This window comes from Erinaceus europaeus, chromosome 3, assembly GCF_950295315.1.
Source record: "Erinaceus europaeus chromosome 3, mEriEur2.1, whole genome shotgun sequence".
In the NCBI taxonomy this organism is placed as follows: domain Eukaryota; kingdom Metazoa; phylum Chordata; class Mammalia; order Eulipotyphla; family Erinaceidae; genus Erinaceus; species Erinaceus europaeus.
Genome location: NC_080164.1, coordinates 67,424,312 through 67,449,434, shown reverse-complemented (window position 1 = coordinate 67,449,434; position 25,123 = coordinate 67,424,312). Strand labels below are relative to the sequence as shown.

General features: G+C 44.4%; 1 protein-coding gene across 4 annotated transcripts; it reads left to right on the top strand.

Moving 5' to 3' along the window:
* Positions 1–1,634: 1,634 nt before the first annotated feature.
* THNSL2 (threonine synthase like 2) lies at positions 1,635–23,742 on the top strand. Of its 4 annotated transcripts, none has more exons than XM_060187369.1 (9): positions 1,635–1,772; positions 3,644–3,878; positions 7,256–7,450; positions 7,868–8,020; positions 13,065–13,295; positions 15,607–15,755; positions 15,846–15,971; positions 21,055–21,206; positions 22,206–23,742. In XM_060187369.1, exons 2-9 carry the CDS (start codon positions 3,656–3,658, stop codon positions 22,426–22,428), a joined length of 1,452 nt encoding a protein of 483 aa, XP_060043352.1. In that variant the 5' UTR covers positions 1,635–1,772; positions 3,644–3,655; the 3' UTR covers positions 22,429–23,742. The 4 variants fall into 4 exon arrangements, with proteins under 4 accessions (XP_060043352.1, XP_016048348.1, XP_060043351.1 ...); XM_016192862.2 differs by having other exon boundaries at positions 1,635–1,898; XM_060187368.1 differs by having other exon boundaries at positions 1,635–1,917.
* Positions 23,743–25,123: the final 1,381 nt, after the last annotated feature.

Sequence of the window (25,123 nt, the reverse complement as noted above, 5' to 3'; positions counted from 1 at the left end):
CTACTCAGCTATTAAAAACAATGACTTCACCATTTTCAGCCCATCTTGGAAGGAGCTTGAAGAAATCATGTTTAGTTAAATAAGTCAGAAACAGAAGAGTGAATATGGGATGATCTCACTCTCAGGCAGAACAAGATCAGAAAAGAAAAAAAAAACACAAGTAGAACCTGAACTGGAGTTGGTGTATTGCACCAAAGTAAAAGGCTCTGGAGTGGGTGGTGGTGGGAAAAGTACAGGTCCAAAAAGGATGACAGAGGACCTAATGGGGGTTGTGTTGTTATATGGAAAACTGGGAAATGTTATGCATGTACAAACTATTGTATTTACTGTCGAATGTAAAACATTAATCCCCCAATAAAGAAATAAAAAAAAAAGAAAGAAGAGAAATTGCCTCCTCATCACAATGTGAACACTGTGACAACTATGCATTAGCAGTGATGGGCTAGACCCTCTCTGGAACCTGAGACATATTTAGACTGGAGTCAGTCTATGACAGGTGCAGAACTTGAGTGGGTGTGTCAACTGGGGGCCAGGGGTACTCCAAACTTTGGAAAGTGGGTAACAAATAGAGACCATAGGCTCAGGAGAAAGAGATAGACAGGAGAAAGAAGAGAGGAATCAATAGAGGTAATATCAGAGGACAGCCCCCTCTGCCTTTGTTGCTGGGTCTGCTACAGTAATCAACTGGATATGCTGCTTAGCCCAGAAGACTGAGCCTTAGTTACTACGTGCCCCGCCCAACAATTTAAACTTCTCCAGTATAGTGAATCGAGACCCAGAAGCATGAGGATGAACACAAGGGCAGCTGGGTACAACTAGAAGCCATTTGTTCAATCAAGTGTCTCCCCCCCTTTTAAAATAAACTGGGCCTTTTACCACTCAACACTAAAACTTTTTATAAATATATTAAAAAATGTGTATCTCTGATTTTTCTTTTTCTTTTTTTAAATAAATATTTTATTTACTTATTCGATAGAGACAGAGAAATTGAGAGGGAAGTGGGCAGATAGAGAGGGAGAGAGACAGAGAGACACCTGCAGCCTTACTTCACCACTTGCAAAGCTTTCTCCCTACAGGTGGGGGACCAGGGGCTTGAATCCAGGTCCTTTCACATTGTAGTGTGTGTACTTAACCAGATGTGCCACAACTTGGCCCCTCTAATTTTTCTTTTTCTAAAATGATGTCTTTTTCAAAATAATTTTATTGGAGAAATAATAGTTTACAGGACACATGTTGGTACAATTTATTATCTATTGTTTTGTTTATTTTTAGCGAGAGCACTGCTCAGCTCTGGCTTACGTTGGTGCGGGGGATTGAACCTAGGACTTTGGAAGATGTCTACCCCCCCCCCCCCACCTTCTGAATTCCTGAGGATTGGCACGTTGAGAAACAAAAAAGTGTCACCCATCCACTTTTGCAGGCATCTAAGCGCTGTAATCTGAAAGGTGAGGCTAGTTACATCCTGGACTGCAGTGAAGAACAAGATGCAAGATGTTGAATGCGCACAAAGTGGTTAACAAAGTGTCTAAATAACAGCCCAGCACCGAATGCACTACTTGGCTGGACCAATTACCGTCCCCTTTCGCTTCCTCCACCTCTGAGGGCTCTGCCCTCCGCCTCCCTCCGCCGGAAGCTTGAGCCGGAGTCTAGCGCGCAAGTCCGGAGCGGAGCCCTGCAGCCCCGCAGCCCTATAGTCCCATAGCTCTACGACCCCGCGGCCCTGCAGCAGCCCCGCAGCCCCGCTGCGGCCCCGCAGCCTGCGCCCGGACCCGGTAACCTCCCTCCCGCGTGCGGCTGGGCAGCCCCAACGGCCCCAAGGTTCCAGGCCTGTGGATCCCAGGACCGGGTTTTGTGCGCTCACTTCCCCGGGTCCTCTTTACGCGATCGCCCTCCACCAGGTCATCCTTGGCCACATTTGTGAGCTCTGGTATCCGTAGCTATAGCTCCTCACCCTGCTGTCAGCCTGGCCGAGTCTGCCTCCTCACCCCCTTCCATTTTCTCTGCTTGGGGCATCCCCAAGAACTCGACAGGGCTGAGAGTTTCCCAGGCTTTGCACTTTCTGTGGGCTTTCTGCAGTTCTGACCCCCTGAGAACCCTGAAACTGGGACGGCTGTGACGTTTTTAGACTCTGAAAGTGGAACCTTATCCTGACTGAGGAATCTGCCTATAAGGGAGACACAAAGTTTCTCTAGAGTCTCTGCCTGCCCCAGACCTTATCAGAAAGTCTCTTCACTTCCCTGAGCCTTTCCTCAAATGTTTCTGAATTCTATTTTCCTTATTGATCATATGTTTTTCTTGGCCCATCTCCACTGTAGAATGCTGTCCAGAATAGTAGTATTTTATAAAATCTCATAAACCAGAGGTCACTGAGCTCCTCCCTCCATCAGACGCTCTGCACTTCCATATAAAAGACAACAACTGTTTGATTTTCTGTTTGGGCTTTTGTTGTTGTTTGCTTGTTTTAACCAGTGCACTGCTCAACTCTGGTTTATGGAGGTGTGGTAGGGTGGGGAGAAGGGGTTTTGAACCTGCGACCTCAGTTCTCAGGCTTGAATGTCTTTTGTATAACCACATGCTCTCTTTCCAGTCAGTCTTTTAAGTGTTTGTTCCCCCAGCTTTAGCACTTTCTGGGGCAGCTGACTCTACTCCTGAGCTTCTTTGTTGAGTTTCCTTTACATTGAACTCAATGATGTGTATTCTCTGTAGATTTACCCTGTTGGCCTGAGCATGTTACTAGTAGGACAGAACAGGGGTGCTTCTTTCCTGTAAAGACAGTCAGCTTCATGTTAATCAGGCTAGTTACTCGCACTAACATCTGCAGGACTTGGTTCTCTCAAGGTCTTTGTCTCCGGACTAGTATACCCAAATCATCTTTAAAATGGGGGTCACAGTGCACCAAGTGCAGTGTGGTGTACCCCACTCAGGAAAGGGCAGTCCACAAATGTTTTGTGTTGCAGTCCTTACAGCCCTGCCTGCCCCATCCCTGTCCACAACTGTTTCCTTTTATTCAGGTCCCAGGGAGTGTCCAGGTAGACTGTCTCTCTAGGACCTTAGGCACTTTGCATTGGCTCCAATCCTTGCCACAGAGTTAAAGAAATTATTAATAGTGCCTTTTAGAAACATCGATGATTTAGCGTTGCCTCTGTCTCTCAATTGGGTGCCCTATGTAGGCTTGGGGGTGACCCCCAGCAGGCCCTCAAAGGATTCACATTGGGCCCTTGAAAGATGCAAGTAATAATTATGCTGGCACAGTGGGCACATACCAGAACTGTATCAGGCAAAGTAGGACAGGTGGTTAGCCTCTCTAGGGATGCATGTCAAACCAATGAAATCAAATTAACTCCAAAAAATCACCTGCAGCAGATAAGCAAAACTGGCATAGTATTTCAGTAAACAAAATAGAATAGTAAACAAAATAGAATAGGGGTGCAGGAGGGAGGGCAGCAATGCCTTCATAAGGGGAAAAAGTGGATTTCTGTGAATCGCACATTTGCAAATGAAGCTAGAATGGAACATGAGACAGAACCCCAGGCTCATGGTCTCGGGCACTTACTCCAGTGAGTGGGGTTCAGGGGCTAATTGAGGGGACCTATGGGGTATAGAGCCTGGTGACCAGATATTTTTGGGACTGTCTCCTCTACAGGTCTTCAGGATCATGTGGTATGTCAGCACTCGGGGGACAACCTCATGCATGGACTTTGAAGGGGTCCTCTTCTCTGGCTATGCATCAGATGGTGGTCTTTTCATGCCTGAAGAGATCCCACAGCTGGATAGAGAGACCTTGCATCAGTGGAGCACTCTCTCCTATCCCAGTCTGGTGAAGGAGCTGTGCTCACTCTTCATTGGCCCCACACTCATTCCCAGAGATGACTTAAGTGGTGAGTGTCTCTCTCACCCCTTATGCTTCACACCCGTCCCCTGCTAGCCCAGTACCTAATACAGCTGGAAATCTAACATTCCATCCTTTTAGTCACATTTACCAAAGTTGGGTCCCTCCTGCTCCCCACCCAAGACTCTGGAATTCCAGAATTGGAAATATTCCTAAAGAGTTTATCTATTCCAGCTCCCACCTCTAGTGAGATGTGTTTCAAAGTGATTTTCAAAGATTTATATATATATATTTTGTCTTCGCAGCTCCAGGCCAATTTTTTTCAGATAGAAATACAGAAACAGATAGAGGCAGAGAGAAAGACCACAGCACAGAAGCTTTCCTCAATGCAGTGGCTAAAGCCTATATCATTCCCTTGACAAAGCAAGCCCACTATCCAAGTGAGCTTCAAAGTTTTTTTAAAAAATATTATTGGATAGAGACAGAGAGAAATTGAGAGGGGAGGTGGGACAGAGAAGGAAAAAGAAAGATAGACACCTGCAGCCCTGCCTCACCACTTGTGAAGCTTTCCCCTTGCAGGTGGGAACCAGGGGCTTGAACCCGGGTGCTTGCACACTGTATTGTGGGCACTTAATCAGGTGTGCCACCACCTGGCCCCAGAGTTTTTTCCTTTATCTTATTAAGTACACACAACACACACATACACACACACACACACACACACACACATGCTAGAGAATCCACCATGATCCTGCTTCCTGTCTGTAGAGAAACATCTGGATTCTCAGAGCCACAGGGAGGTGGCGGTGACAGAACGTGGGGCCGGCCGTATTTCACGCTCCCGTTATTTATCGCCAACAGGCAACGGGCATAAAATTGTCTTGTTTGTCAGATTTGCATGAGGACTTTCTGACAAAAAGCTTTGGCGGTGCATAACACAGACATAAATCCTCACCTAATCATAAATATAAATATATATATATATATATATATATATTCTTTGCTATTCTGTTGCCTTGAATGGTGATTCCAGAAGGAACTTCTGGCCCCATGGACTAGCTCCTCTCAAAATATTATTATTATTATTTTGCCTTCAGGGTTATTGCTGGGGCTCAGTGTCAGCACTACAAATCCACTGCTCTTGGGCTACTGGGGGCCATTTCCCCCTTTTTTTTTTGGATAGGAGACAAAGAAGTTCAGAGGGGAGGGGAAAATAGAGAAGGGGAGAGAAAGACACCTGCAGACCTGCTTCACCACTTGTGAAGTGTCTTCCTTGCATGTGAGGAGAGGGGGCTCAAAGCGGGGTCCTTATGTGGGTCCTTGTGTGAGCCCTTGTGCTTAGTACTAAGCTCTTCTCAAATATTAATGTGTCTATGCATTCCCCCTGGGAATCCCATTAAAATCTCACTGCTGGTGCAGTTCATCTGGGATGGGCCTGAGAATTCTGTTTTCCTACCAAACTAGTGCTTATGGTCCAAGGCCCCAATAGGTGATGTAATCAGTCCATGGTGGTGAAAGTTGGGGCTGGAGAGGAGAGGACCTCTTGAACTGTGATCATGGGGCTGAGTGGTGGCATACCTGATTGAGTGCACATGTTACAGTGAGCAAGGACCCAGGTTGTTCTAAGACCCTGGACTCCACCTGCAGAGGGAAAGCTTTGCAATGTGGTGAAGCAGGGCTTCAGGTGTCTCTCTGTCTCTCTCCTTCTCTATCACTCTTCCCTCTGGATTTCTAACGGTCTATCCAATAAATAAATAAAGATAAAAAAATGTTAAAAAGAAATCTGGTCAGATGACTGGCACTGGTGGCATTGCCTGGGGACTTATTAGATAGCTCAGTTTACTTCAAGCCTACTTAAACAAAATCTGTATTTTAAGAATTTCAGGTGATTTTCTTGCTGTTCTAGCTGGCCTGTGTGAAATAGGATTGCAGGTAAACTATCTCAAGGTTTTGGCATTCAGGTATGAAATCCTGTAATGCAACAAATAAATTAACTGACTTTTCTCCAACTTTAGAGGGGAAAGTAAGAAGAGATGAGACCTTGTTTCATCACGTAATGGTTTAATCAAACCACTGCTGAAATGTGCTCACAATCCAAACGCTGAAGAATATTGTAATTTGAGAAATGAAAATCTTGTAGCACCAATTCTTACTCACTGGAGGGATAACTATGAGAATTTTTTTAATTAATTAATTTATTTTTTATTTGATAAGACAGAGAAAAATTAAGAGGGAAGGGGGAGATCAAGAGGGAGAGAGAAAGAGATAACTGTAGCACTGCTCTAACTGCTCATGAAGCTTCCCTCCTTGCAGGTGGGGACCAGAACCTTGTGCGTGATCACATGTGCACTCAGCCAAGTGTGCTACCACCCAGCCCTTCACTGAGAATTGCCCGAGCAGTTTGGTTCAGGTTCTTCCAGACTTTTTTTTAGTGTTATCCAACTACATTCATTCATAATGTCATTTATATATTTTTATTTGTAAAATGGAAATATTGACAAGAATATAGGATAAGAGGGGTACATTTCCACACAATGCCAATACCCAGAGCTCCATATCCCATCCCCTCCCAACAATAAAATGTTTTAGAGGTGATGCAAGCAACTAACAAGAATAAATCTCAAAAATTATAACTTACTAAAAGCATTTTTTTAGCAAAATAATGTAGAATATAAGTTATACTTAAGCTAAATCATAGAAATAATATTATATGTCTAAAAGAGTTATTTGCAAAGTCTTTCTAGCTTCCTTCTTTCATTATTGGGGCTTAGTGATTTACAGTACAGATATTGATACATAGGTACAATCTCTCATCTCTCTGTGATAGTTGTCTGCAAAACACCTTTACTTCTACCTCAAGTATTTTTTCACCATTAATTTGGAAATAATTTTTTAAACATTTTATTTATAAGATGGAAGCACTGACAAGACCAAAAAGTAAGATGGGTACAATTCCCACCACCAGAACTCCTTATCCCATCCCTTCCCTTATAGCTACCCTATTCTCTATCCCTCTGGGAGTATGCACCCAGGATCATTGTGGGGTGCAGAAGGTGGAAGGTCTGGCTTCTGTAATTGCTTCTCCGCTGAATAGGGGCATTGGCAGGTCGATCCATACTCCCAGCCTGTCTCTGTCTTTCCCTAGTGAGGCAGGGATCTGGGGAGTTGAGGTTCCAAGACACATGGTGGGGTCCTCTGCCCAAGGAAGTAAGGTTGGCATCATGGTATCATCTGGAAACTGGTGACTGAAAATGAGTTAAGATATAATGCAGAACAAATTGTTGACTACATTTATATCTTTTATATTTAGTCTTTTTATCTAGTAGCAGGAGAAAAATTTCAAATTCCAAAGAGGAAAGAGCCTAAGAGAATTTGAGAGATAAGATTGTTTTCCTTACCTGCTGTTGAATCCCTCTCCCTTCACAGATCTTATTGACCGAGCCTTCAGCAGATTCCGCCACAGAGAGGTGGTCCATCTGTCCAAGTTGAGAGATGGACTGAATGTGTTGGAGCTGTGGCATGGGGTGACATATGCCTTTAAGGATCTATCCCTGAGCTGCACAGCCCAGTTCCTACAATACTTCCTGGAGAAGAGGGAGAAACACATAACCGTGCTTGTAGGTTTGTATTGTGGGTAGGAGCTCTGGAGCCTCTTGGTGGTCCAACTTGTGGGCGCCCACATGATGCTTTCATTTCATGTCTCCTAGGGATTTAGTTACTGGTTCTCGTAGAATAGGGTTCTTACCCTTTTCTTATGCTTTGGACCCCTTCAAAAATTTTATGGAGGCTGTGGAACCTTCAAAAATAATATTTTCAGATGCATAAAATTCCCAAGATTATATAGCATCAAGTTCACAGATGCCCTGAATTCTATCCACTGGTCTCTTGGAGGTTCATGGACTCCACATTAAGTACTGGGTTCTCCCAGTATTTGAAAGTAGATGTGGCTTCATGTAGCAACAATGCTTTTGGGCTATTTCTAAGTCTTCTCCATTTTTCTTGTTCTGAAGGGGAAGGGTCTTAATTCTTCCTATGCAGGAACTTCCGGGGATACAGGAAGTGCTGCCATTGAGAGTGTTCAAGGAGCCAAGAACATGGACATTGTTGTTCTGCTGCCTAGTGGGCACTGCACCAAGATCCAGGAGCTGCAGATGACGACAGTGCTGAGGGAGAATGTCCACGTATTTGGAGGTGGGTGCTTGGCTGGACATTTTAGGGACATCTTTGATTGAGTCTGTTTTGGAGAGCTGGGTTAGAACAAACTAGTCAGTTGACTGCTTACCACTCTTCCTCTCTTTCTATCTCACTTCCTCTATCAGTCATATTTTGAAGATGGTGTCTGTCTTGCCTTGACTCTGTGCAGGCTCTTGGCTACAAAATATCATAAACTATTAGAGAGACAGATACTTAAATACTGACAGTAAAAACTATGTTTAAAATCATGTCCCCACTATGGATCCACCTGAAAATGTCCATGTCCAGTGGAGAAGCAATTACTGAAGCCAGATCTCCCACTTTCTGCACCCCATAAAGAATCTTGGTCCATACTCCCAGAAGGATAAAGAATAGGGAACCATAGGAGTCGGCCGGTAGTGCAGCGGGTTGGGTACACATGGCGCCAAATGCAAGGACCAGTGTAAGAATAGGGAACCTTCCAATGGAGGGGATGAGGTACAGAACTCTGGTGGAGGGAATTGTGTGGAATTGTACCCCTCTTATCCTACAGTCTTGTTAATCATTATTAAATCACTAATAAAAGTTTTTTTTTTTTTTTTAAAACCCAAAGAATACCACCTCTGTGTAGGTTTAGCCAGCCGGTGCATGCATACAGACAGCTATCCAGAGCCATTGCCTGCACCAGTGACTTGGCCAGGGCGCTGTAATTTCAAGGACACAAACATGCCAGCCAGTTGTTTTATGAGAATGTTTCCCTATTTATTGGTGGTTTATGGTCTCCTTTATAGTTTAGAAATGAGTAAACTAGGCATTTGGTTAGCAAGCCTCTAGTATTTAAAATGAGAATGTGTTCTGTGGCACCTACATATCCTAGTTATACCCCTGCCCGAGCCACTTGGTGAGTCAGGGCCTTTTGTATTTGGAGAAAAGCAAGCAAACAACAACAACAACAAAAACCCTTTAATTATTATTGAGACCACGAAGGGGAAAATGTGGGTGAATTTGAGTGGAACCAGGCATTTTCTCTTTTCTTTTTGCTCTTTTTCTCCCTTTCTCCCTTTTTTGTTTTTTAATCATCAAAGTTGTTGCTGGGGCTTTGTGCCTGGATGATTCTATCGCCACTCCTGGCGGACACTTTTTTTTAGATAGCAAATGAGAGATAAGGAAAGAGACAGAGAGGAGACACACCACAGCCTTGCTCCACCACTTGTGGAGCTTTTCCTGTGCCTGTGCTCCCATCTCAGTAGTTGGGGTACAAACCCAGGTCGATATGCCGGTGAAGTGTGTGCTATATACCAGGGAAGGTATCTCCTGGTCCCACGGCAACATATATTTTCTTTCTTTTTTTTTTTTTTCACCAGAGCACTGCTCAGCTCTGGCTTATGATGGTGTGGGGGATTGAACCTGGGACTTCAGAGCCTCAGGCATGAGAATCTCTTTGCATAACTGTTATGCTATCTACACCCGCCCAGAAACATTTGTTTTCATTTTCATCTCTCATACCACACTAGAGCAGAGTGAGCTTGGGCAAGCTATCTAGGTGTCTTGGCATGGTTTGGTCACTTACCTGGCAGGACAGCAAATGTAATGGCAGAAGACATTCCTTTTTTTTTTTTTTTGGCCTCCAGGGTTATTGCTGGGGCTCAGTGCCTGCACCACAAATCCACTGCTCCTGTAGGCCATTTTTTTCCCCTTTTGTTGCCCTTGTTGTTTTTTATCATTGTTGTGGTTATTATTATTGTTGTCATTGATGTTGTTGTTGGACAGGACAGAGAGAAATGGAGAGAGGAGGGGAAGACAGAGGGGAAAGAGAATGACAGACACCTGCAGACCTGCTTCACTGCTTGTGAAGCGACCCTCTTGCAGGTGGGGAGCTGGGGGCTTGAACTGGGATCATTAGGTCACTCCTTGCATTTCACACCATGTGCACTTAACCCACTGTGCTACTGCCCAACCCCCAGAAGACATTCTTTATACACATGGCCTGACCTCGTGTTAAACCCACAGAATAACACCAGATCTACTAAGGCACAAAAGCACAGAAATGAATATATGTTGTCTGTTTCTTCAAAAACAAGCAAAAAGCCTCTGTCATTTTCTTTAGCAAGCCCACGCATATTACCGTGAAAGAGTCATAGTTTAGCTAATGCAGGTACTTAGAATACCTACACATTAGCCTTGTTGATCGGCCATGTTTGGCTGCCTATTACTGCAGTAGCTGCAGAATTTTAATATGAGCTTCTGAGTATCCCTGCCTTGCCCCAGACACCAAAAAATTTTTGCTAATCATGGATCAAGGACTGTCCTTTCCCATGCTCAAGGCAATTCATAGCTTTTTGTACTTCTTTCCTGTTACCTAGTCCTATCTCAGTCTGTGCAAAGATATTGGAATGGGTTTACCTAAGGGCATATATGGGAATTTGCTTCTGAGCACAGGCTGGAAAACTGCCCATTTGAAAATTTGTGGCAGAAACCTGGCTGGTAATAAGTGGCATGTGGCCTTGTGTTAGTGCTGGATAACTATGGTAGCCAATTCTCTCTTCCTGTGTTTTTCTTTAAAAAACAAACAAACAAAAAACCATTTGTAGTAGTGAATCTTTTCTTAGCACCCTAGCAAACAACTCCCTTGTATTTGGTTCCATTAAATTTATACGTGTTCCTATCAGAGGTAACTTCTGACCCCTTGGGAATGCTGGGTACTGCTGAGCTTGATCTTATTCCTGAACCAGGGGCTGGTAAAGAAGGAGGTGACCTTGACTGACACAGGTTGCTCAGGTTCACATGTGGATGTAGCACTTATCCTCCAGCCTTGCAGTTACTACACAGAGGTGAAAGTGGAAGGGATAAGAACCACAGTCCTGGGCTGAGACTTTAATGTGTGAAGTGAGCTCTCAAGTTCAATCTCTAGCACCACTGTAAGCCAGAGCTGAACAGTGCTTTGGGCTCTGTCTCTGTCCTTCTCTTGTATCTCTCTCATTAAAGTAAATAAATAAAATATTGAAAAATTGAGCCTCAGTCTTTACTCTGGCTCTTCCCCATGTTTTATATCCATTGGAGAAATAGATTCAGCTGTTTCAACTATAAGTAGGTTTTTTAGCCTAATCACTCACTCCTGGCCAAGATATAAAACAGGGGGGGTGCACCTGGTTGAGCGCATATGTTACAATGTGCAAGGACCCAGGTTTGAGTCCCCTGTCCCCACCTGCAGGGGGAAAGCTTTGTGAGTGGTGAAGCAGTGCTGCAGGTATCTCTCTGTCTCTCTTCCTCTCTATCGCCCCCTTCTCTCTCAATTTCTGTCTCCATCCAGTAAATAAATAAAGATAATAAAAAAATAAAAAAGGGTGGGGGAGAGATAGCACAGTTATTATTTTTTTAAATATTTATTTATTATTTATTCCCTTTTGTTGCCCTTGTTGTTTTTTTGTTGTAGTTATGATTGATGTCATTGTTGTTGGATAGGACAGAGAGAAATGGAGAGAGGAGGGGAAGACAGAGAGGGGGAGAGAAAGATAGACACCTGCAGACCTGTTTCACCACCTGTAAAGAGACTCCCCTGCCGGGGGCTCGAACCAAAATCCTTAGGCCGGTCCTTGCGCTTTGCGCCACCTGTGCTTAACCTGCTGTGCTACTGCCCGACTCCCGAAAGCATAGTGATTATACAAAGAAACTCCCATGCCCTGAGCATCCAAAGTCCCAGGCTCAGTTCAGCTGCTCTGCCAACAGCTAGAGCCAAGACAGGCAGAACTCCTTGGCCCTGTGAGTTTCTAACCAAATCCTGTTTGTACTCTGTGGGTTCTGAGGCAGTTATTCACTTTGTCTCCCAATTCATCAAGAGAGCAATGTGGAAAGGCTCCCACTATACAGCCCCACCTCTAGACCACTGTGGTGTAGATCTTCTCCTGAGTTTCCCAGTCAGTTCTTTGCCCCCTGACGTCAGCACAGAGGCTCCCCACATTACAGTGCATGCACAAGGCTGAACCCCCTCTTCCCACCTGCAGAGAGGAAGTGATGAAGCAGTGCTACAAATGTCTCTCCCTTTTTTCCCTCTCTTCCTATCTCCTCTTCCATTTTCAATTTTTCTCTGTCCTATCAAATAAAGAAATAAAATAAACTAAGTTTTAGAAAGGGATCGCTACTGACTTAATTGCTGGTCATGCTGGACTGAGGGATGCAATTTGGGCTAGTAGCCGTTTCACCCATCAGTTTACCCAGTACTCATCCATGAGTCAAAACATCTACATACCAGACTAGGGAGAAGTCTTGCCCGTGCCAGCTGACCACGTGGGAACAGAGAGCAGAACACCCAGCCCTGTGATCTAGATAAGTGAAGAAGGGCAAGTAATGTGGGAATGGTGACTCTTTCCCCAGCCCTGACTTGAGGGATGGTGGATAAAGAGTCAGACTCTTCTCTTACCATTTCACAGTCAGGCAAGCCATTCTTCCTCCTCTGTAGAGAGTGGGGGGAAGTGGACACAGAATATAAAGAGGAACCCTGTCTCTAATATTCTAGAACATTAACATTTTGTATCTTATTTTATATTGTGGTAGAAGCGTTGGCCATATCACCACAAGAATAAACTAGACTGGGAGTCGGCGGTAGTGCAGTGGGTTAAGCGCATGTGGCGTAAAGCTCAAGGACCCCTGTAAGGATCCCGGTTTGAGCCCCTGGCTCCCCAACTGCAGGGGAGTCGCTTCACAGGTGGTGAAGCAGGTCTGCAGGTGTCTATCTTTCTGTCCCCCTCTGTCTTCCCCTCCTCTCTCCATTTCTCTCTGTCCTATCTAACAACAACCACATCAACAACAATAATAACTACAACAATAGAAAACAACAAGGACAACAAAAAGGGAAAAATAAATATAAATAAATATTAAAAAATTTAAAAAAGAATAAACTAGACCGTTTCTCTTCCTGAAAAGCTTGATGTTGAATCTAGATAGTCAAATCAATACATGAGAGTAAAGAAAGCAAGGCCCAGCAAGGGTCTTTGTAGGGTGGGCTCAGTCTGGGCAGTCTGTGCTGACATGTTCCTGATAGCTGCCCTCACTTCTCTTCCAACAGTGGAGGGAAACAGTGATGAACTTGATGAGCCCATCAAGGCTGTGTTTGCTGATGTGCCTTTTGCCAAGAAGCACAATCTGATGAGCCTAAACTCAATCAACTGGTCTCGCATTCTTGTGCAAATGGCCCACTACTTCTTCGCTTATTTCCAGTGTGCTCCATGGCTAGACGTGCATCCCTTGCCTCCAGTGGAGGTGGTTGTGCCAACAGGTGCTGCTGGGAATCTGGCAGGTAAGGAGACCCTTGAGTGGAAATGAGCTTTCTAGAAAAACACCAGTTCCAAGAGCTGAGAGGTGGTGCATTGGGTTGAGCACACATATTACCATGCGCAAGGACCTGGGTTCAATCCCCAATCCCTACCTGCAGGGGAGAACCTTCATGAGTGGTAAATCAGGTGCTGCAAGTCTCTCTCTTTTTCTCTCCCTCTCTATCTCCCCACCCCCTCAATTTCTCTCTGTTCTCTCAAATAAGGGGGGGAAGGGAATAAATGGCCTTCAAGAGTAGTGGATTTGTGTGTAGGTATTGAGCCCCAGTGATAAACCCTGTTGGCAATTGGAAAGAAAGAGAGAGGGGGGGGGAGAGAGAGAGAGAGACAGGTGTCAATTCTAGCTGCCCTTTGGCTGCAACATGAGGAAAAAGCTTGAGTCTCAGTGCTGAGGCTCATAGGAAACTACACAAAAGAATCTCCTAGAAAATTTCTCCCAAACTCCAGTAGGGACTCCCTGCCCTCTGGTTGTGGAGGGAGGATAGGTGAGGAGATGGGGTCAAGGTACAGTGTCTGTGCCCCGCTGGCAGTGCTTTCTTCCAGAAACACAGACTTTACCCTCTTCCTTGGCCAGCTGTCTGGTGTGCGAGCAAGACTGTCTGCATGTGTTCCCACTCCTAGACACACTACCTGAAGACAGTGGGAGGTTCAAAGAGTTCTGGACATGGCTATTAAAAAGAGACCGAATCACTTATCTCTCAGGACTTCAGCAAGCCGCAATCAGGCTCTTTATATGTGTGTATGAACTTTGCCAGGGTAAAGTGCTGCGGAACTGAAATTGTTTTCTATCATGATGATTACCATTTATCAATGTAATTTATCAGCTACTGTATGCATCCAGCATTACTGTAATTGCCTTTCATATCTTAATCTATTTAAACCTCAAATGTGCCTAAGGAGAGGGTGGTACTATTATTTCCATTAGTCTGTGTGCATGTGCATGTGCGAGTGCGTGTGTGTGTGTGTGTGTGTGTGTGTTTTGGGGATCAAACTCAGATCCTTGGGCTTGGCAACTCTTGAGCTTCCTCCTGATGGGCACTGTTGTATCCCATAGTCTGTCAGTGGCATTGCTTCTGGTGGGCTCTAAGGATGGCTTAGGGGAAACTATGAAACTGTCTTGGTGGTCAGGAGTGCTCCTGACTTCTTCCATCATCACAGGATGTAAAGAACAGTGAGCTGGTGGTTAGGTAAGGATTGCTCAGTGATTTTTTAAAATTAATGAACTTATTTATTTTTTGCCTCCGGGGTTATTGCTGGGGCTCAGTGCCAGCAGTATACACTACTTCTGGAGGCCTTTTTTTGTTTTGTTTTTTTCCCATTTTACTGGGTAAGACAGAGAAATTGGAAGGCGGCGAATAGAGAGGGGCAAAGAAAGACAGACACCTGCAGACCTTCTTTACCACTTGTGAAGCTACCAACCCCTGCAGGTGGGACCTGGGGGCTTGAACTGGGGAATCCTTGTGTGGGTCCTTGTGCTTTGTACTATGTCCACTTAACCCAGTGCACTACTGCCCTAGGATTGTTCAGTTGTTGTTTTTTTTTTTTTTTTTTTATTGTTCAGTTCTTTTCACCATCCAGGGGTACAGCCCACCTTGCTCCCCATCATGTTACCTTCCAGTGGGTGCTGCCTTCTGGAGCTGTGCAGCCTGCTGAATCCCTGTGCTCACTATGGTGCTTGGCACAAAGCAAACACTGACAGAGGGTACTCCTCTTAGGTGTTTGATCTAAAGGCCCCTGAGCCTCCGGAGTCTCCATATCTTCTGTCATGAGAAGACATCATGGCATTTCCATGAGACACAAATCAAGGAAGAGTATACAAGGACTTCATGGTTAAAGTGATGTGGCTACTTCTTATCCTCCTTAGCTACTCATCAGAGAGAAAACATTTGTGGGAATATGTGAGAGCCTCCTCATGTACACTACCTTTTTCACACTCCCTATCTCGAAGTGTGGATGCCTTTGTGTACTCTGTGCAGACAGGAGCTCCAATGCAAGTGAGCAGTGGATGCTGTCACCTCTCAGTGCCTCTCTGGGAGGCTGAGTTGGAAGACAAGAGCATGTGCCATAAACTTTAGAACATTTCATCACCCTAAAAAGAAACCTTGTACTTATTAGCAATCACTCTTCATTTCCCCCATACCTCTCTATCCAGTTCTAGGCAATCAACAATTTATTTCAGCTTTATATATTAATCTCTCCTGGACATTTTATATATAAAAGTTATATGATATGTGGAATCATGCCTAAGAGACCACACTCTTCTCCTCTTGTCTTAAGCTGGGTGTATAGCTCAGAAGATGGGCCTACCCATCCACCTGGTTGTGGCAGTGAACAACAATGACATCATCCACAGGACTGTGCAGCAGGGAGACTTCTCCATGTCCACGGCTGTCAAGCCAACCTTGGCATCTGCCATGGACATTCAGGTAGGACCTGGTCTGGCCCAGATGTTAGACGGAGGAGAGAAACAAAGGCTGGGAATAATGTGGCCTCTCAAACCCTATCCTCATACCCAGGTGCCCTACAATATGGAGAGGATCTTCTGGCTGCTATCTGACTCTAACAGCCAGGCGACAAGAGCCCTAATGGAACAATTTGAAAAGACCCAAAGTCTGAGTCTACCCAAGGAGCTGCACAACAAGGTCAGTCACCTTCCAGTCCCCAAGGAGAAGGAAAGGGTGCAGCTGTGAAATTAAATGTGGGATTTACAAATCCATTAGGGGAAAGGGATGCCTGTTTCTCGAGCACCTGCTCAAAATGGGTCTAACATTTTGCAGGCATTTTCAATGAATGAATGAGTACTTTTATGTGGTGCTGGGGAATGAACCCAGAGCCTTGCACCTGTAAGATACTGCTGACCACCTCCTTGACTTAGTTTTTATTCTATATCTTTTGAGCCAGGACAGAAAGGAAAGAGGGAGAGACACTAAAGCACCACTCCATCATCTATGGGGTTGTGTTGGAACTGTCCACAGTTCTCCATGTGGTCCCCATAATCAAACTCTGGGCCTCACACATGGTAAGGCATGCACACTACTTGCTGAGCATTTCCAAACTTGGATTAATTAATTGAATGAAAAGAGGCTGTAAAGGGCAAATGTTTATAGTCATATGTGGCACAATATTGAGCCAGCTGTGAAACTGGTTTCTTAAACTCTATGTCTTAGTTTCTTCAGCTGTAAAAAAGGAAATAATAAATACACCTACCTCATAGCATGGCTAAAGACTTAAGTTAACTAAAACCTGTCAAACAATCTGAATTCTGCTTAACACTATAGGCTTGATACATTAACTATCACCATTTACCAAAGGTAAGAATAGAGCAGATAAAACTAGGGGTCTTCGTGTGGAAGAAACTAGGAAGTCTATTTTTAGGTATGTTCTAAGAAGCCCATGACTTTAGTAATTTATTTATTTTTATTGATTTAATAATTATCAACAAGACTGTAGGATAAGACGGGTACAATTCTACACAATTCCTACAACCAGAGTGCCATATCCTATCCCCTCCATTGAAAACTTTCCTATTCTTTATCCCTCTGGGAGCATGGACCCAGGATCATTATGGGGTGCAGGAGGTGGAAGGTCTGGCTTCTGTAATTGCTATTTTGCTGGACATGGGTGTTGATAGGTTGATCCATACTCCCAGCCTTTTTTCTTTCCCTAGTGGGGAAGGGCTCTGGAGAGGTGAGGTTCCATAGTACATTGGTGAAGTCATTTATCCAGGGAAGTCAAGTTGGTATCAGGGTAGCATCTGCAATTTGGTGGCTGAAAAAACATTAAGATATAAAGTAGGACAAATTGTTTAATAATCAGGAATCACCTTGTGCATCCCACAATGACCTTGGGTCCATACTCCTAGAGAGTTAAAGAATAGGAAAGCTATCAGGGGAGGAGATGGGATACGGAGTTCTGGTGGTGGGAATTGTGTGGAGTTGTACCCCTCTTATCCTATGGTGTTGTCAATGTTTCCTTTTTATAAATAAATAAGTAAAAAAAATAATAATCAGGAATCTAAGGGTAAGACTATAGCAGATGAGATTTAGGGGTCTCCATTTTGGAAAGAGCTAGTAGATCTATTTTAGGTATATTGCAAGGAGCCCACAACTTTACAAATTTTTGCCTGAGCCCAACAGCTAACTTGCAGGTGGACTAAAGATATTGTCTGATGAGATGGTGTCAGAGTTGGACATAGAACTAGAAATCTGGATCAGAGAAGAGAGTAGCTCCCAAATATGGGGAAAAAATATAAATATTGTTAACTATAAATCCCATCGATTTGGTCTGAGGCCCATATTTATTTATTTATTTATTTATTTATTTATTATTTTTTAAATTTTTTTAAGAAAGGAGACATTAACAAAACCATAGGATAGGAGGGGTACAACTACACACAATTCCCACCACCTGATCTCCATATCCCATCCCCTCCCCAGATAGCTTTCCCATTCTCTATCCCTCTGGGAGTATGGACCCAAGGTCATTGTGGGATGCAGAAAGTGGAAAGTCTGGCTTTTGTAATTGCTTCCCCGCTGAACATGGACGTTGACTGGTTGATCCATACTCCCAGTCTGCCTCTCTCTTTCCCTAGTAGGGTAGGTGTCTGGGAAAGCAGAGCTCCAGGACACATTGGTGGGGTTGTCAGTCCAGGGAAGTCTGGTCGGCATCATGCTGGCATCCGGAACCTGATGGCTGAAAAGAGAGTTAACATACAAAGCCAAACAAATTGTTGAACAATCATGGACCTAAAGTCTGGAATAGTGCAGATGAAGTGTTGGGGGGGGGGGTACTCTCTGCAGACTCTTGTGTACTTCTGCTTTCAGGTATATATTTTTCTCTGGTTTATGGACACGTGTGAACATATGCTCTATCTCAGGGGACATGGTCTATATATCTAGGTTTGGGGACTTTATTGGGGAGTGGACCACCTGGAATGGAATTAGAGAATACTATGAAAGGAAAGGTCTCACCTGAGTGATGAAGCTGAAGGGTTGTCATTCCACACCTGAAGTCTCTGGACACAGTCTGAAGTGAAGCATGCTGGGGTGGCACTCGTTGCTGTCGGCAGGTGCAATATTATTTGATATGAATTGAGAGAAGCATGCAGGAAAGTGGGTGAGGCCCATATTTAGCACAGGAGCCTATGTAGCCTCTGCATCCCTGTAGGTCTGAGCTCATATTCTGCGGTCACAGCTGCACTAATTTCAGGACCCATCTTCCTCAAGTGGTAGAGTATGTTGACCCAACCTTCCTTCAGAGAACCTCCCTTCCAGTGTTGACCCACATTAAGAGCAAGGTCCTGTAGAGGCCCACAAGAGGGTCCACTGTGTTGTTTCTGATTGGAGATGACCAGTGACAATAGAGAGAGGGTTTTGTTAGAGCTCTAGGCTCCACATGTCTATGTGGGAATCCCAGGACTCCCGGACTAGGGCCCCAGGTGATGGGATGGCCTCGTAGTGACCAAAAGAGCCATCATAAAAGTATGCTGGTCTCTTGCCTTTATCCAGCTTTTGTAGTCCTTGACTTTAGTAATTTTTGCCAGAGCCTGATAGCTAACATGCAAGTGGACTAAATGTATTATTTGGGAAGATGGTGTCAGAGTTGAGAATAGACCTAGAAAGCTGGATTAGGGCAGAGAGTAGCTCTCAAATGTGAGGAAAGTATATAAATATCATTAACTGTAAACTCTATCGATCTGGCCTAGGGCCATATCTATTCATATTTAGCACAGGAGCCTGTGTAACCTGAGTCCTTGCCAGTTTGAGCTTGCAGTCCATGGTCACAGCTAGGAACATTCTAGGCTGCACTCATTTCAGGACCAATCTTCCTCAAGTGGCAGAGTATGTTGACCTAGCCTACAATTTCTTATTGGCCAATGCATGTTGTTAAGTGTTGCTCCCAGAACTGGATACATTTCTCTGGGCTTAGCCAGCTGCACAGACTAGAGTGGAATTTCTGTCTCTGAAATCTGCTCCTTTGGTTGTAATTTATTTTCCTTAGTTTGGGCACTTAAAACAAAATAGAGTAGCATCTAAATAAATGGCAGAAATCTGAGATCACAGTGCCAGCCAGGTTGGGGTCTGGTGAAGGCAACTTCTACAGAACTTCTTCTACCTTCTCACTTAACAAGAACTCTGGCTTCTCCTTATAAAGGCACTCATTCTGTTTATGAGGGCTCCATCCTCATAACCTAATTTCTCCTGGAAGGTTCCACCTCCAGATGCCATCACATCAGGATTAGACTGCTGTGAATCTCCAGATAACACAAATATTCAGACCATTATACAGCCAAAGATCAGCTTATGTAGTTAATACTTTTGTTACCCCATTCCTTCTCATACAGATGAGGTGCCTCATGAAGACAGGCACCAGACCTCCCATTTCTTGAGTCTCTTCCTGGCTGTACATATGGAAGGCACTCCCTCTTCTGGAGCAACAGTCATTCATTCACTCATTCATTCGTATTGCGTATCTACTGTCAGGCAGGAACCATAGCAGGTGCTGGAGCTATTAAATTAAATGTGACCACTGAGTGGACAGGTTGCTATTTGCACAATTTACATCACCCTGCAGTTTTGGATGCAGTCAAATATAAGCAGGGTGTTTGATCCATTGTAAGCACACAGTACATTTCCAGAAAATGATCAAGTCAACCGAGATCAATGCCAAGCAGGCACAGAGAAGGTCTTGGTCTGAGACTAGTAGAGGTTCCATAGGGAAGTACTGTGTGCACTGGGTGAGAATGGACAGGAAACTGTCTGGCAGCACCAACAAAGCACCAGGAATGTTTGGATGCCCTTAACCTTGTGGGTTTGTTTGTTTGTTTAATTTTTAGTGAATTATTAGTGGTTTACAAGATTATAAAATTACCACCAAAGTTCTGTGTTTCCCTCACCCCATCCATAGCCATTATAGTTCTCAAAAAGTCTTAGAGAGATAATTTGCAGTTTGGTTATTTTATTTATTTATTTTTTGCAAGTTAAGTTTGTGTGTTTCAATTCTCATATTCCACATATGTGTAAGATAATCCAGTAGTTTCTTTTTCCACCTCCTTACTTAGTTTACTAACATAATTATCTCAAGTTCCATTCATTTTGCCCCAAAGGATACAATATCATCTTTTTAATTTGCAGAGTAGAATTCCATTGGGTGTGTGTGTGTGTGTGTGTGTGTCCTGTAACTTCTTTATCCAGTTGTCAGTTGATGGAATTTTAGGTTTCTTTCTTTTAAAAAAAATTAAAATGTTTTTTTAAGTTCATTTTATTTGATAGGACAGAGAAATTGAGAGGGAAGAGTGATAGGGAAAGAGACAGAGAGACCCCTGCAGCATGCCTTCACTGCTTGTGAAGCTTTTCCCCTACAGGTGGGAACCAGGGGCTTGAACCCAAGTCCTTGTTCATGATGTGCACTTAACCAGGTGCACCACCACCTGGTCCCTTTGGCTGGCTGTTTTCTTAACCTTATGTTTTATAGGGATGCTGAATAAAACCACCCTATACTCATTTGGTGATTCATGAGCCAAATTCAAATGTATCCTCCCTCCAAGTAGAATGAATCAGCTTGAAACTGGGAAACCAGACTTTTCTGAGTTGAGTCTGAGCCATTCATTCTGAACTTCTCATTGTCTCTGGTGTTTATCTGGCTGTGGTATCTGGTGGATTTATGTCATCTTCCCTCTTCTTCACTCATCCTGATTTCCACCTTCCTGGCTCTGGAACCCGTCAGCTTTCAGGGGCTGTCACATCATTGGCAGTGTCAGATGAAACCATCACCCAGACCATGAGCCGCTGCTGGGAAGAGAACCAGTACTTGCTGTGCCCTCACTCAGCTGTGGCTGTGAGTTACCACTACCAGCAGACAGATGGGCAGCAACCCAGGTACAGGCTGTGGGCACCTGTGTCATTGGGCTTACAGGGGTCCTTCTTCTACCCAAGCAGACAGAGATGTGAGCAAGTGGATTTATCTTACTATATTTTTTCAAATATTTATTTACTTTGGATGGGGGGGGGAGACAGGGAGGGAGGGAGGGAGAGAGAGACAGAAAGAGAGAAAGAAGGAGAGAGAGAGAGAGACTTATAACACTGCTTTACTACAGGTGGGGACTTGGGGCTTGAACCCAGGTCCTTGAGCAATGTAATATGTGTGCTCTACTGGGTACACTGCCACCCAGCTCCCATTTTGTTGTGTTTTGTTTTTGGTATGCTGAGGTTTATGTTCCCATTGAACTCTTTTTTTTTTTTAATCTTTTCTTTAAATATTAAGGAGTCAGCTAAATAGCCCACCTGGACAGTGCATTTGCTTTAGCATACACACAACCCAGGTTCAAACCTCCTACTGCGCTAAAGGAAGCTTTAGTGCTGTCATGTCTTTCCCGTTCTCCCTGCCCCCTATCTTTCTTATTCTGTCGGAAGAAGTCAACTCAGTAGTAAAATCCTGATGATGACCAAAAAAAAAAAAGTGAAGATAGAGACAGAGAGAGAGAGAGAGACTGACTGACTGAGACTATAAATCTAAACTGAAAGCTTCCCTCAGTGCTCTGGGGTATGGATTCTAACCTGGGTTATGGTAGTGACAAGACAGGCACCCTCCCAGATGAGCTATCTCTCTGGCCTGAGCAGATGGCTTTAAATAGCATGATGGGTGCTGTGTGGAACTGTGGTTCCAGAAGAGAGCACCACATAGACCCCCCAGGTAGCCTGTGAGAAGGTAGGTGTGCTAGCCTCCACCAGGAGGAGCAGTGTCCCAGGAGAACCATTGTGGAGAGAAACTCAAGGTGCCAAACTTGTGTCTCTCTGTTTCTCCTCTGTACCATCCCACCCCTGAACTTCCCCTGCTCCTCTCTTCTGCCCTCCTGTTCCCACCTGCCCCACCCCTAGCACTGTCCGCTGCTGCCTAGCCCCCGCCTCTGCAGTCAAGTTTCCAGAAGCTGTCCTGGCCGCTGGGCTGACCCCTGACACTCCAGCAGAGATCCTGGCCCTCGAGAGCAAGGAGACGTGCTGCACCCCGATGCGGAAGGGTGACGACTGGACACAGATGCTTCGGGATACGATTGAAGGCCTGAGCCAGCGGAGGGGAGCTGACTTCCTGAATGCCCTGTAATAGCCAAGCTGGAATTGACCCCCCTCCCCCCCCGGAAATGCATCCTCTGAGCTGCCTGGTGCACTTCTTAGGTTAAGAGTTGTATGGGAGGGAGGGGGGAGGGCTGGGCAGTAGCGCAGATGGGTTAAGCGCAAGGACTTTTAAGGATCCCGGTTCGAGCACCGGGTTCCCCACCTGCAGGGAGGTCGCTTCACGAGTGGTGAAGCAGGTCTGCAAGTGTCTTTCTCTCCCCTTCTTTGTCTTTCCCTCCTCTCTCGATTTCTCTGTGTCCTTATCCAACAACAATGACATCAATAACAACAATAATAATAACCACAACAACGATAAAACAACAAGGGCAACAAAAGGGGGAAAAATAGCCTCTAGGAGCAGTGGATTCATGGTGCAGGCACTGAGCCCCAGCAATAACCCTGGAAGCAAATAAATAAATAAATAAATAAAAGAGTTGATGGGAACATCTCAGGGCCTGGAGCCAGCTGGTTTGGCTCAGTCCCATGGCTGCTATGTGCTCACAGCATAGGGATATGATGCCTGGTCACCAGGAGGCTGGGAGTGGAGATAGGTATGCTTGGCTTACTCTTGGGGGGTTTCCCCTCTCATGCCCATGGCTCAGCATTAAGGGCAGCCAGTGATGAGCTTGTACACAGAGTCAACCTGGGCTCCCTGGTTGAGTCTTATCTTCTGAAAATATGAATGACTCCCCTCCTCATGCCTTTGACCTTACACTTGCCTCCAGGAGCGTATCCTTTGATGTTGAGACAAGTCCCATCCCTCAGGCTACTTCAGCCTTTACTTATTATTAAATCATTTTGGAGTGGGGGTAGGGGGATGATGATTTACAAGACTGTTGTTATCACATGTATACAGCTTCCTGCCTTCCTAGCAAAGATGTCAGCACTCTATAGTTGTAAAGTATGTTTTATTAACAGTGAGTGACCTTCATCAATGAGGCTGGAAAGAATTATTCCTGTTTCTGAATTCTAACAGAACTTCCAGGCTTTCTTGAGGCCTGTATTTCCTTCAATTCTAGTTGATAGTATCATAGATTATGGTTCTAACAAGCACACAGTAGATATTATCTCCTGTCTCCAAGCTTCTTGAATAATAGGAGCCATTGTTCAGCACAACAGACTGAAACATTTTGCATTTGCCCCATCTGTTAAAAAAAACACAATACTTTAATACATTTTTAAAGGCAGTGAAAATCTAAACTAGCTAATCTAAACTAGCTCACTAGTAATTTTATATTGATTTGACCTTACAAAATAATATTTGGTGATACTGAATGAAATAAATACATTATGAACTGTGTCATTTTTTCTTAACTTATTTTCTTATTGATTTAATAATGATTAGCAAGATTGTGGGATAAGAGAGGCACAATTTCATACAATTCCCACCACCAGAGTTCTGTGTCTTATCCCCTCCATTGGAAGCTTCCCTATTCTTTATCCCTCTGGGGGTATGGACCACAATTCTTTATGGGATGCAGAAGGCAGCAAGTCTGGCTTCTGTAATTGCTTCTTTGCTGGACATGGGTATTAACATGTCAATCCATAGCCCTACCCTGTTTCTGTCTTTCCCTTATTGGGTAGGGCTCTGGGGAGGCAGGGCTCCAGGGCACATTGGTGAGGTCACCTGCCCAGGGAAATCAGGTTGGCATCATGGTAGCATCTGCAACTTGGTGGCTGAAAAGCATTAAGATGGAGAGCATCTAACTGTCTTTTTTTTTTTTTTTTTTTTTCTAGATCTGTGCCTGTCTGGTTGTTTGGGGTTTCTGTCATTGTCTGTATTTCTCAGTTTTGCTGTGCCAGATTTCCCTGTTTATATACCTTGATGGGGGAGGGGAGATTTTCTCCTGAGTCACCAGGTCGGGTCAGTGGCCATGATGTCAGTATAGGCCATGATGTCTCTGCTGCTGTTGGAAACTCAAGAAGTCACAATTGTAAATTGGTGAGGTTTTAGGTAATTTTTTTCTTCACCTTTTTAACAGTTCTTTGTTGCTTAAACTCAGACCTGGAAGTGGTACAGCTCAGCTGTCAGTCTCCCAATTTGGTACCAGCCTTCCGTGAGCACCCATATGTAGTCCTGGGAGTCACTCCCACTCCCTTTTCATCCACAATCCACACGTGTCAGTACTCACCTGTAGCTTAGGTGGTTTTCTTTCTACCCCCCCCTTTTAAATTTTTTTATTTAACAGGTGTATCGTTAACTTGGACCTGGAAGTGGTGCGCCTCAGCTGTCACTCCCAGTTTGCCCCCAGCCATCCCAGAGTACGGCTTTTTAGTTTTAGCAATCTCTCTTCCCTTTTCTGTCCATGAGCCACTCGTGTCTGTATTCACCTGTGGCTTGGTGGATTTCCAAAGAAATCTTGGTTGTATTTCATTGAGTTTTCAGGTGATTTTTTTTATTATTATTTCTTTATTGGGGGATTAATGTTTTACTGTTGCTAGTAAATACAGCAGTTTGTACATGCATAACATTTCTCAGTTTTTCACACAACAGTACAACCCCTACTAGGTCTTCTGCCATCTTGTTCCAGGACCTGTACTCTCCTCTTCCCCTCCCCCCCTCAGGTGATTCTTGTTGCTCTTCGTAGCTGACTGGGGAGAGTGGAAGGTGGCTGCTGCTACTCCATAGCAATATAACTAGCTAAAGAGTTGGCACATAGTAGGTCCTATTGGAATCCATTATG

Bases quoted from the DNA above. Each gene is read 5' to 3' on its own strand.
- THNSL2 (XM_060187369.1), top strand. From the start codon at position 3,656: ATGTGGTATGTCAGCACTCGGGGGACAACCTCATGCATGGACTTTGAA. The intron at 7,451-7,867 runs GTTTGTATTGTG...CTTCCTATGCAG, and splicing joins ACACATAACCGTGCTTGTAG to GAACTTCCGGGGATACAGGA. The intron at 15,972-21,054 runs GTCAGTCACCTT...GGAACCCGTCAG, and splicing joins CCAAGGAGCTGCACAACAAG to CTTTCAGGGGCTGTCACATC.